The sequence below is a fragment of the Hipposideros armiger genome, unplaced genomic scaffold, assembly GCF_001890085.2.
Source record: "Hipposideros armiger isolate ML-2016 unplaced genomic scaffold, ASM189008v1 scaffold_7, whole genome shotgun sequence".
In the NCBI taxonomy this organism is placed as follows: domain Eukaryota; kingdom Metazoa; phylum Chordata; class Mammalia; order Chiroptera; family Hipposideridae; genus Hipposideros; species Hipposideros armiger.
Window position 1 is genome coordinate 6,209,140 of NW_017731357.1, and position 13,838 is coordinate 6,222,977.

At 40.0% G+C, this 13,838-nt stretch overlaps 1 protein-coding gene across 1 annotated transcript; it reads right to left on the bottom strand.

Moving 5' to 3' along the window:
• Positions 1-3,939: 3,939 nt before the first annotated feature.
• On the bottom strand, positions 3,940-12,721 carry ATP6AP2 (ATPase H+ transporting accessory protein 2). The gene is made up of 5 exons (XM_019650041.1): positions 12,585-12,721; positions 10,844-10,897; positions 9,816-9,965; positions 8,847-8,966; positions 3,940-5,002 (listed from the first exon to the last, which is right to left on the bottom strand). Exons 1-5 carry the CDS (start codon positions 12,711-12,713, stop codon positions 4,808-4,810), a joined length of 648 nt encoding a protein of 215 aa, XP_019505586.1. The 5' UTR covers positions 12,714-12,721; the 3' UTR covers positions 3,940-4,807.
• Positions 12,722-13,838: the final 1,117 nt, after the last annotated feature.

The window sequence follows — 13,838 nt, forward strand, 5'->3', positions numbered from 1 at the left end:
AAAGACACAGAAACAGCTAATAGTAAACCCAAGTAGGGTCCTCAGAAGCAGGGCAGTACAGCTCTCATACTAAAATAATTTAGCTACATCATCATGAAATTTTAAATTCTAATGTGTAAGTTTTTAAGAAAAGTAAAACCTTTAAGCCTTCACTTTAGATAGTCCTTCATATTCTAACGAATTAGTTGTTTATTCATCTTTTAAAATGCTATAGGGAAATTTAAGCCTTTCCTACCTAAAGTTTAGTGTGAATTTATCATATATTCTGTATAAATTCAATAACAGGAGTGGTAATTAAAGTGTCTACCTTTTATTTGGTACAATCTCAGGAGGCAGTGACAATAAACAAAGGTACCAAAAAAAAAAAAAGGATCAGACTTCCAGTCAAGATGGAGGAGTAAACGCTATGCTAGCCTCCTCCCACAACCACATCAAACTTACAGCTAAACTACAGAACCATCATTGAGAATTGCCTCAAGTCCAACTGAACCAAAGTCCTATAATTAAGGATATAAAGAAGCCACGTTGAGACTGGTAGGAGGGGTGGAGACACAGAACAGGCTGGTCCCATACCCATGTGTGGTGATTAAAAATTGGAAGGGATATATCAGCTTAAGAAGTCCCTCCAGAGGAGTAAGGGGTCCCTGTCCTGCACCAGGCTCCCCAGCCCAGGGTTAGTGTCAGGGAGAGAAGTCCCCATAACTTTTAGCTGTGAAAACCAGAGATTGTGGCTGAGAAGGAGGGCTGCTGGAGTCCCAGACATTCCTCTTAAAGGGCCTACATATATACTTACTTGCTGATGGACTCACTCGCTCTGAGTTCCAGCACTGGGGCAGCAGCTCAAAAGGTGCCAGGAACATACAGGGAGGAACTGAGTTGTCTGATTCCAGAGCAAGGGCTAGAGGGGCAATTTTCTCCTGGACAGAAGTGCTGGCAGAAGCTAATGCTCCTTTATTGAGCCCCCCCTCCCAGCTTACATGCACAGGCGGGTACCATATGAGACTCCATCAACCTAGCTAACACCGTTCGCCCTGCCCTGGGGATTCCTTGAGACCTCCACCCCACCTAACTTGCGGGGCCACCCAAGCCACTCATGCTGCAGACTTTCCTAAAATCTCTGAGGTTCACAAACCCCAAACAAGCAGCATCTGTCCTTGGTATGCCCCATGCCTCTTGCTAAGCAGCCCCAAGCCTGGCATTAGTAGCAGCCGACCTCAGCAGCTTAGCCTCTCCTAGGCACCTCCAAGCCCAGCAAAAGTGGCGACCATCTTCAGATGGTTTGTAGCTCATACCGACTGGCCTAGGACAGGGCAGAGGAAGCAGCTGATCTTGACCTGCACCAGAGCCACTCCCTAGAGACACCAGAACCAACACACCTGCTCCAAACCACCCCAAAGCACCACCTAACCACAAATGATACACCCAAAGGCTCCTCCACTGTATTCATGGCCAGTCCTCACAACCAGTCAGCCCGAGGATCAGTCCTTTGCATTGACATGCCAACAGCAATCAAGGCTCAACTACAACAGGTGGGCACACATGGGATACACATGGAGCACCTGGCTCATGTGACAAGGGAGATTACCACAGCCCCACAAGACACCCACTACATAAGGCCACTCTACTAAGACTGGGAGACATAGCATCCCTAATACATAGAAACAAACACAGGAAAGCACCCGGAGACATAGCATCCCTAATACATAGAAACAAACACAGGAAAGCACCAAAATGAGGAGACAAACATGTCCCAAATGAAAGAACAAAGCTCCAGAAAAAGAACTAAGCGAAATGGAGATAAGCAATCTATCAGATGCAGAGTTCCAAACACTGGTTATAAGAATGCTCAATGATCTCAGGGAGAACGTCAAGAGTTAGGAAGCATAAAAATGGAGATGGAAAACATAAAAAAGAACCAGTCAGAAATAAAGGATAAAATAACAGAAATGAAGAAGATATTATAGGCAATCAACAAATTAGATGAAGCAGAAGATCCAACCAGTGATTTAGAAGATAGGTAGCAGAAAACACCCAAACAGAACAGCAAAAAGAAAAAGAATCCACAAAGTTAGGAGTTTAAGGGGCCTCTGGGACAATATCAAGTGTACCAACATCTGCATCATAGGGGTACCAAAAGGAGGAGAGAGAGCAAGGAATTGAAAACCTATTTGAAGAAATAATGATGGAAAACTTCCCTAACCTGGTGAAGGAAATTAATATACAAGCCCAGGAAGTGCAGAATCTCAAACAAGATGAACACAAAGAGGCCCACACCAAGACACATCATAATTAAAGTGCCAAAGGTTAAAGACAAAGAATCTTAAAAGCAGCAAGAGAAAAGCAGTTAGTTACCTACAAGGGAGCCCCCATAACTGTCAGCTGATTTCCCAACAGAAACTTTGCAGGCCAGAAGGGATTGGCACGAAATATTCAGTGATGAAAAGCGAGGACCTACAACCAAGATTATTCGACCCAGCAAAGCTATCATTTAAAATTGAGGAAGAGATAAAGAGCTTCCCAGACGAGATAAAGCTAAAGGAGTTCATAACCAAAAAACCAGTATCACAGGAAATGTTAAAGGAACTTCTTTAAGAAGAAAAGATAAAAAATATGAATAACAAAATCGCAATAACTACATGTCTATGAACAATTACTTTAAGTGTAAATGGATTATAATGCTCCAAACAGAAGACACAGGGTGGCTGAATGGGTAAGAAAACAAAACTCTACATACTCATATGCTGCCTACAAGAAACTCACTTCAGATCAAAAGACACAGCCTGAAAGTAAAGGGATGGAAGATATTTCATGAAAATGGAAATGAAAAAAAAAAAAAGTTGGGTAGCAATATTTATACCAGATAAAGTAGACTTTAAAACAAAGGCTATAACAAGAGACAAAGGACCCAGTAATCCCACTTCTGGGTATTTATCCAAAGAATCCCCAAACACTATTTCAATGGGATATGTACATCCATGTTCATTGCAGCATTATTACAATAGCCAAGATATGGAGGCAACCTGAGCATCCATCAATAGATGAATGGATAAAGAAGAGGTGGTACATATACACAATGGAATGTTATTCAGCCATAAAAAAGGATGAAATCTTGCCAGCTGCAAAAACATGGATGGATTGTGCTGAGTGGAGTGAGACATAGAAAGACAAATGCCATATGATTTCACTTATATGTGGAACCTGAAGAACAAAATAAACGAACAAACAAAAGTAACTCATACAAATAATACCAAAAAAAAAAAAGTAAAGTAAAAGTAACTCATACAGAGAACATTTTCATGGTTGCCAGATGGGAGGAAGTTTTGGGGGATGTATGAAAAAGGGGAAGGGATATAGAAGTACAAATTGGTAATTACAAAGTAGTCATGGGGATGGAAAGTATAGCATAAGGAATACTGTCAATAATATTGCAATAAGTATATGTGGTATCAGATGGGGACTAGATTTATTAGGGTGATCATTTCATAGGTCACATAAATGTCTAATCACTATGTTGTACACCTGAAACTAATATTATATTGTTTGTCAACTGTAATTGAAAAATTAACAATTATTTTCGGAGTGGCCGGTTAGCTCAGTTGGTTAGAGCGCAGTGCTCATACTACCAAGGTTGCTGGTTTGATCCCACATGGGCCACTGAGCTGCACCCTCCACAACTAGATTGAAACAACTACTTGACTTGGAGCTGACGGGTCCTGCAAAAACACCACACTGTTCCCCAATTTAAATAAATAAATAAATAAATAAATAAATAAAATTTAAAATACAGTAACCAGAAAATAGTTACCTACAATTTTAAACCAATTTTTTGAAAAAGCATGAAACCAGCTGTATAACAAAACAGACAATTCTGATTAAATAAAACCCTGTTTAGTTATGGTTTTACAACATAAAATAGATTTAGTATTGAAATGACACAAATTTGGAATCATTAACTTTATTTGTGACTCTATAGACATTGGTCCACTTCCACATGAAAAGTAGGGAGCATCTACTTTCACTTAATATTCTATAGAATGATGTTGTACCACAAACCGTAGTAACTTACACAGGGGGAAAAGTTATTGAAATAAAAAGATTTTTATATCCATGCCCCAAAATAGCCCCCAAATATTTGTTTTTGTGTGTATAATTATAAGCATCTATAACTCCACAAAGCTAGTTTCTTCTTAGATCAATGTAGTATTTTTAATATCCGCACTAGACCATTCAGATCACCAAGCTTTCAAAACAGGTTAAAAAACAGCTATCCTCTGTCAATCAGATGCAGTTCTAATCTAAGTGACTGTATATGCACATTCATATTTTAGGGCTGTTCTAAGTTAGAAACCTTTTGTTTCAGATATTTACATCAAATTAAGACATTTACAAATGGTTCATAGTATATAACTGCCCAAATATCATTTTAACCTATCCTGTGTAAGGAAATTAAGCATTCATATGTTTCTCTAATAAATTCAGTGCATTTTCCCAACATAAATAACACAAGCTATTCTAAATGTTTTACATTTATTTCAGTGCATTATTTCCAAATATTAAATGGAATGAAATTGTATTAAATGGTTATATCATAATTGAGCATATTATGGAATCTACATCACACAAATCAATGAAGGTCAATACTATAATTAACTCTAGAACAACTTCACAGGCACACACAAAATAGAGAACAAACTTTACTTTTTAAAAAATTTAAAGTATACTATCTACTTTAAACTCCACTAAAAGTTTTATTTTAACAAAACAGCCAATTTCCAAATGCTTTTTCTAAGTTAGGCATAAGGAAAATTCAATCCATTCGAATCTTCTGGTTTGTCATCCTATAAATGATGCTATCATATCCAGGATCCATGTTCCAAATATTGTAAGAGGTGATAATCACAGCCAAGGCCAAGGCGATCATTATCCAAAGTACCATGTTGAAAATCACTGCATACTCCAAATTATACTTATATGCAAGGTTATAGGGATTTGGTGGGTTCTTCTATAATGAAGAAAAGAAAGAAAATCAAGAGGGAAGAATTTTAAAATAGGAAATTATCCCGATGGAGTAGCTATAATTCATTTATCTAACAGACATTTATTCCTAAGTGGCATAAGAGCTTTTACTAGGAGGAATCGAGAAGGGTGGCCTTCATGAAAATAACGTGTGCTGCTGGGGAAGCATAAACTAGCAGTTCAACTGCTTGAGAAAATTTGGCAATACCAATAAAGTTGAAGGTGTGTAGTGTCCATATCCTATGATCCAGCAAGTTCATACCCTAGGGGAAACTTCCATATGTATATCATGAGACATGGACAAGGATGTACATCAACAGAATGGATAGCTGTGGCACATCCATACAATGGAACACATAGCTGTAAAATGACTGCATTACAGATACGTTTATCAGCTGCATGACTCTTAAAAGGAATACTGAGCAAAGAACACAAAAAATGCATATAGTATGATTCCATTTCTATAAAATTCAAATAACACACAAAACCAAACAACACTGTTTACGGATAAATACATGTAGGCAAACTGTAAAGAAAAGCAAGGGAATGATGAACATAATATTCGGGACAGCAATTATCTCTAGACAGGGAGAGTGAAGGGATAAGACAGAGCTTCAGAGGAACAAGTATTCTCTGCATCTATATAGTGTTAAAATTCTTTGTATTCTTTAACTAGTATTACATGTCACACACAGTCATGTGCTGCTTAATGACATTTCACTCAACAATAGACCATATATACAACGGTGGTCCCATAAGACTGTAATGGTGCTGAAAAAAATCCTATCGCCTAGTGACCTCATAGCCGTTTTAACATCAGAGCACAACAAATTACAATTGCCTACAGTATTCAGTACAGTAACATGCCGTACAGGTTTATGGCCTAGGTGAGTAGGAGGCTGAACCATCTAGGTTTGTGTAGGTGCACTCTGTGATGTTTGCACAATGCCAAAATCACCTAATGATGCATTTCTCAGAATGTATCCTCTTTGGTAAGTGGCACATGAGTGTATTTATGTATGATCGACTTAAAAATTTTTTTATTTTATTTTAAAAAGAGAAACAAATGATGGTTCAGTCAACCACATCTTTGTTTTGAAGAGATCCGTGCTGGGCCTTGGGGGTGGAGTCGATTCCAGGCCTGTGCAAAGGCATTGAGAAATGTAATCCTTTCTGGCAAAGGCAGTGTTTGGGAAACTTAGTTCATTCAAGTAAAACTTGTTTTACTTGAATAAAAACATGTAGGAAAATAGCAGGAACTGAAGCTGGAGGCAGGGAAGCTATGGAGAACCTGGCCTTCAGTCTATGGGCAACAGGAAGCTACTGACCCCGTTTCAGTCAGGAAGTAACATGATCAGGTTTGTCTTAAAACTTTGATGACCATGTAGAATGGATCTGGGAAGGGCAGGCTGGAAAGCAAGGAGCTGAGTCAGTGAGATGAGAGAAATGAGGGCAAGGGGCCGGGCAGGGGGCCTGGCAGTGAGTATGAAGGAGAGACTGGAACCCCACAGCCCCAGTGCCTGGCATGCGGCAAGCACTCAACGTTTCTCTTTAACCTAAAGGAAGATACTCTTTAACCTAAAGGAAGATAGTGATTTCAACTGGAGAGGATGGCTACACAGACATGTGCATTTATATGTGGGGAGCTTAGAGCTGAGCAAATGTTAAAGGATCTCACCCTTGAGAGTACTCTAAGTGTACATTCAGTAAATTTTCCTATATTTACAGAGTTACAGTCATCATCACAATCTACTTTTAGAAGATTTTATCACCCTAAAAAGAAAGCTCGAGCTGAAAGCCTCTTTTCTCTGTGAAGCGGGCAAGACTGTCAGTATAGAATTGAGGGGCAGACATGGATAGAGGAGAATGATTCAAGTGGACAACAGGTAGTGAATCAGAGACTGGAGGTACAGGCAGAATGGAATCCCAGGAATGTTTGGTGCCAACCTCCCATTTCAAAGTATTCGTTTTAGTCTATTAGGTATAACAAAAAAATAAATCTTAGATTTTAGATTATACAGAAGGTGCCAAAAAATGTATACATTTTTAGGAAAGGAAAAAACTATTAAAATTGTAATACAATGAATGACACTAGCATTCATTTGATTAACGCCATCTTTTGAGCGAATGTCATACTACATAGTGCTACCATAATTCAATGTTGAAAAGTAATACATAGATAACATCTCTTAAAATGTGTACATTTTTTGGCACCCCCAGTATATATAAAATGTTAATTCACTACCTCTTTTATTTCTTAAATCAGTTTAAATGGTTATTTTATGTCCTATACCCATATTCTATTACTTGAAGTTCTGGGGGGTCTAATTCTGCCATTTCATGCTTTAGCTACCACACACGGTAGATTGGCTCCATCTGTGGTTTACAATGTTCTGAACTCACATTTGGGGAGTCCGTGGGGGTCCCCTCCCCACTATGGCTTGTGTGAAGGATGTGTCCTGCCAGAGAGGTTTTATATTTACTTCTGGGCACCACAGGTCTTACCAGCCTGGGACCGGGCTTAGAGGGTATGTGTTTATTTCTTGGCCTGGGGCTTTCTGGGACTTGCAGGTAATATAAAATTGAGCCCCAAACCCACACAAAGGTGGTCCTGTGGTTAAGAATTTCCCAAGTGACATTCCCACCCCCAGTACCTACTGTGACTACACAGAGCCCAAGCTGCCTGTCTCCCTTTGCTGGTGGGCAGGTTGTTTTCTTACTGAGGGCACACTCCTTTCAGGGTCCCAGCTTTACATGGAGGCGTCAGTTCCAAATCCCTCACCACCACCACATTCAAGGACCAAAGGCCTTGTTTCCAGTCTCTCGGTAACCCAAATAGAAATGTTCCTAGGGCTGCCTTATTACTACAGTTTTCAAGTTCCACTTTATTTTCTCAAGAATTTCCCTTACTTTCTTGAGAGAGAAAAAGCTCTCAAAAAGGTGTTTATTTTTTTACCCAGCATTTCTGGATGCTCTATAAATCAGAAAAATTTTCAGGTTGTCTAGCCTGACATGATCCTTCCATTCCAATTTAGAATGAAACCATCTGAAACTAGTCATGTCTAGATTATCTTGAACAGGCATTACCTTTGACAGTCTTACTCTAAGTCCCACACTGTGATCAGTAAAACTGAACAGGGTGGGGCTGCAAATGGATACAAAGGGGAGTGTGTATAAATGACTGGGAATCTGCTCTAAGAGATGAGGCCAACTATCAATAATGTTCTTGGCCTCAAGATGTTTTAGCGTATCCACACTGCCGCTCTTGTGTATGCGCATGTGTGTGTACACACGCGCACGCGCGCGCGCACACACACACACACACACACACACGTGTGTTGAACCATGCCCAGCACCCTTGCTTATAACCCTCTAAATGCTTAAAATCAAAGAAAGATCCAAGCCAAAAAATTGTAGAAGTAAATCAAATTAGAGTGCACACAGTGGATTTTGGAAAATGAGGGGCTGTACACAAAGACAGAATAGCTACCTCCTGGAAAAGCAGAGCCCCCAGGCTGAGAGCGCCACACTACTCCCTCACATTAATTCTGATGGCTCCTTATAATACCAATATTTGAATTATCGGCTTCAACGGATTTACTTTGATACCTAACTCAGAACTCTTGCATTATCCGATTACAACCCCAAAGAGCTGAGCATCGCTGGCAAAACACACATACCTATGAGAATAGGAAGCCTTGTTTTAATTGAAATTGTTTTTCAGATTTACTGACTGCTCATTCATGCTGCCCATAGATGATACAGGATTTAGTGGTTTTTTAAAAAAGTTAATTTCACAATTTTAAAGCAAGATCTAAAAATGTACTCACCTGTTCTTTTGCCTCAAGGATAGTCCTTGTCTTCCTCACAAGTGATGTGTCGAATGATCTGACAGTCACTAGCTCTACCACTGCATTCCCACCATAAAGACTATACATGTCATCTGCAAACTGAAATTACTGACATTACTAGGAATCTCAAATGCATATTTATTAAAATTATTTGGAAAGCTTCTGTGCACCTACAAGAACAACATACACTTACCTATTGGCTCATGAATTACACTGTCTTAAAATAGGCAAGTCTTAAAGGCTTTGATTATGTTAAAATATTCAGAAAACCGTTAAGCTTCAACATACATTCAAATGTTCAAAATAAAATTACTTTAAGAAGAGTCTGATTTATTGGCATATAAATTGGGAGACAGGAAGTAGGAAAAGGAAAGGAAGGAAACTTCCTAAGAAATCTCTGGTTAATCACAAACAGATACAAAGATTTAACTTTAGTAATGCCACACTGAAGAGTTGCAGGTCAGTAACTTCAAGAACAGGAGAAAATCAGCATTTATTACATATCTGCTAAATGTCTGGTACTGTGCTAGATGTTCCCCTTTGGTTATGTTATAGTGTTTAAGGGGGACAGAGTTTCAGTTATGGAAGATGAAAGTTCTGGCAATGGATGGTGGTGATAGCTGCACAAAAATGTCAATGTACTTAATGCCACAGGACTGTACACTTAAAAGTAGTTAAAATGGTAAGTTTTATGTATATTGTACCATGATAAAAAGAAAAAAGGGACTGCTGGAGTTATCCATCATATCCTGTGCTGCCTCTGCCAGCATTAGAGACATGCCAACATACATCTTTGGCCTACCTCATTCTTGGTCACTAAAATTACAGGTTCTCCAAAGAAGTAAGCAAGACTTCAATCAATAGTATTTCACTTAGTAGATTTTTCCATTAAGAGGCTAAAAGCAAAATGGTCATACTCTAACCTCTCATAACCCATCCATAATTTACCTTTTGCAGAGCATCAACAAGGATCTTAGAAGCATCTCTGAATTGTTCAGAGTCTTGCCCGTAATGTTTTCCAATTTCATCCAAACCCGCCAGCTCCAGTGAATACAAATCAGGAGAATGATCCTTGGCTAGATGCTTATGTCGAGACAACTTAAGAGAACAAAAGGAAGTAGATAATGTCAAACACAGCCAGTTGAAGTTATATGCCTAACTAAACTAGGCTGAGCAGAGCCACACTAGTGTGCCACAATATACAAATAGTCTAAAAATGGTGGCAAATGAAACTTTCCAATAAAACAAATCCAACATAAATTTCATTTTTAAGAGCCACTATAGGACTCCCTGAATATTTAATAGAAGTTTTTTTAAATTCCTTAATTTAAAAACTTCAGATATGGGCCAGGGTATGAAAGAACAGGTGGCTGGACCAGTCTGATCCCAGGAGAACATGAGCCATCACTGCTCAGAGAGCAGACACCTTCCATGTGCCCTCCTGGACCATTTCGCCGCCCCCAGCACTGTGCTCCCAGACTTCCAAACCAACCCCACTGAAAAAGTTGGGCAGCAACTTCAGTAGATAGCAAACAGGTAAACTTTTCTATTTCAGTCACAGGAGGATTTTTGAAAAAAAAAATACCGTTCAGGCAGATTTATTCCCTTCCTGACTTGGTCAACAGCATTATTAGTCCAAACTGTTATTCTATTTTAGATATAGGAGTTAAGTCTTAATGTCTGACAAGATGTCAACAGCCAAGTTGGGGCTACAGCTAGGGTGGCCCACCCAAGGCCTGTATTCTTGGAGAATATACTTACTGTCTCCTAAGAGTAGAAATGCAAAGTAATTTGTAACATGAGATGAGTTCAAAATTTCCAACACCACCACTAGTTCCTGAACTTTCATGGTATCATAAATCTAGGGCATACCTGATCAAACTTTTCAGTTGGTTTCACTCTCATTCAAAGATTCTCTAGAAGTGATTTCTGGAACCAAAGTAAATAGAACTGAAAAATTACAGCACCCTACTTACCAAACTTGAAATATCATGTAGAACTTGCAGTTCAGAAAGAAAGAGCAGATCAACCTGCAGAGTGGAAAGAAATGAGCATTACTGAAAATATGCACCAGAGATCTGTATTTGCCATTTTTCAAGTAAGACACAGGATATTACAAATGTTAACCATGTAAGTGAATGTATGCAACTGTCCTCCATTTGGTAGGTTCATTTCAGTTGAAAATGCATACAAAACATTCTTTTCTAAGAGGTGATGGTCATTCCTCAGCACAGTGAGTACCACTCAATAACCATATTTCCGGTAAAGCTATGATAAAGCATCCAAACTTTACAGTGGTTTTCCCTCAGGGCATCAGAATATCGTGGCACACTGCAGCGAGGTCCTGTCAATGGCCTAGTTTGCTCACATCCCTTGAACATGTTCCACATAGAAAAATAAAAGACAGTGGTCCTGGTCAACCATAGTAGGTAGAGGGGAGAGTGCCAGAAAGGTGGCATGCCATGTGGTTAAGAGGGTGCATGAGTGGGTGGTGAAATTGGCAGAGTCAAAAGTAAGGGTGGCTCCCTCCACTGCAGTGTCAAGGATGAACGAGAAAAATGAGGCAACACATCAGAAGTGGCAGTGACTATAGCTCCCACATTACTAGATCAACACAGCTCCACCAGCCACCAAGTAAATACTGTGATTTCTGGTTTGTCTGGATTAACTGGTGGCGACCCTCATGCCAGAATGTAGTACTATTTACACTACTACAGCTCAACTCACAAAGAGTCAGTTTATTCATGAGATTCATAAGAAAATGACACTAAAGGAAAAAAGAATCTATTCCAGGAGTAAATCTGTAAAACTTTCCTTCTTTTTTTTTCTAATGAAAGTTTATTGGGGTGACAATTGTTAGTAAAGTTACATAGGTTGTTTTTTTTTTTTAAACTTTATTAGGGAACAGTGTTTTTTCCAGGACCCATCAGCTCCAAGTGAAGTCACTGTTCTCAATCTAATTGTGGAGGGCGCAGCTCAGCTCCAAGTCCAGTCGCCATTCCCACTCTAGTTGCAGGGGGTGGGTGGGGTGGCGGGGGGAAGCCCACCATCTCATGCAGGAATCGGAACAGCAACCTTGTTGTTAAAAGCACTTGCTCTAGGGTCAGCCGATGGGCGCATTGGTTAGAGTTGGCTTGGGACGCAGGCTCTGAGCAGCAGGGCCCCGGTTTGGATCTCACATGAGGGCCAGTGACACTGTGCCCTCTACAGCTAAGATGGTGAACAACAGCTCGACCTCGAGCTGGGCTGCCAAGAGTCACCGGCGATGGCGTAGGCTGCAGTGGGGTTGGCCGGCAGAGGGCATGAGTTTTCGTGAGCTGCCATGAGCCGCCGTCCAATGGTTGGCGAGCAACTGCCTCGCCCGGGAAGAGTGCAATGATAATACCAACATGGGCCAGTGAAGCGACGTCCTCCACAACTAGACTGAAGAACAAAAGAGCAGCAACTTGTCTGTTCCCCTCCCTCAATTCCCCAATAAAATCTTAAAAAAAAAAGAGCACTGGCCGCCCCAGGTTACATAGGTTTGAGGTGTACAATTCTGTAATACATCATCTATATATCCCATTGTGTGTTCACCACCCAGAGTCAGTTCTCCTTCCATCACCATCTATTTGAAAACTTGTCATTTTCTAAAATGTCGTTTGCTCTAAAGTCAGGAGCACAAGAAATGGGAAGCTAGTAATGATATTAATTTACTCATTCAATAACTGTACTTACTTCATTGTTCCTACTCAGAGAATTGAGGGGAAGTGAATTGAGCACGGAGTTTTCTTGAAACAGGCGATTTCGGAGCTGTCGTAACGTTACTGAAAGATCTTCAAAAACTGAGTTTGCCTTCCCCACCATATACACTCTCTGCAAGAAGAATCCAAAATTATAAGTTATGTTCTACAGATTAATTCCCATATACAGAGGTCTGATAGCATTTTTCATAAAACTGGTTTTAAATTTTCATTAAATAATGAAAGCTTAGGGCCGGCCGAGTGGCACGTTGGTTAAGAGCTGGCTTGGGATGCCAGAGGGCCCCGGTTCGGATCCCACATATGAGGGCCAGTGACACTGCCCTNCTGTCATGTTTTTATTTGACAGAAATTGCCATATACCAGAAGTGATGTGTGACACAGGACGTTGTCATGATAGAGGATGATTTATGGCACTTTAAAACACACCTTCTCTCAACCATAGCTCACACCCGACTGACTACACTGAACAAGTCGAAACTTGTCACACACTGTTAATAAGGTTTGGCGTGCTGCTTCCCTATTGAAGATCCCTGCTTTTCTGTTGGATGGCACTTGGCAACAGCATTCACCATATTTTGTGATCACAATGGAAAGGCTCCAGGTCACACATCACTTCTGGTTCAGCAATTTCTGTCAAGTAAAAACATTACGGTGTGTCCTCACCCACCTTATTCACCGGATCTGGCACCATGCGACTTCTGGTTCTTCCCCAAAGTCAAAATGACCATGAAAGGTAAATGTTTTGAATGGATTCAGGACATGGTGGCAGCCACAACAGCGCAACTAAAGACACTCAGGAAAGAGGACTTTCAGAACTGCTTCAGAAAGTGGCAAGAATGACGGAATAAGTGTGTTCAAAGTGAGGGAGAGTATTTTGAGGGGGATTAATGGCAATGTGTCTTTTACAGTAATCAATCTTTTTATTTAAACATTTAGCCTATTTTTTAATCACACCTTGTATCTTAGGATAGATCATATCTTTCCATAAATCCTACAGGCAAACCTAGTGAAATGAGGACTGTCAACCGGGGGATACATGTTACCAGTCAGAATATAAAACACTTCAGACTTTAGAAACGAAATCCAGAAAATAGTATTTCCAATGGACATATCAAGAGGGGTAAGAAAAGGTATTCTGTAATAATAAAGTCAACTAGTCTAGAGGTATGGGGACTGGGATTAAAAAGTGAAGGATGAAGGGCCGGCCGAGTGGCTCAGTTGGTTAAGA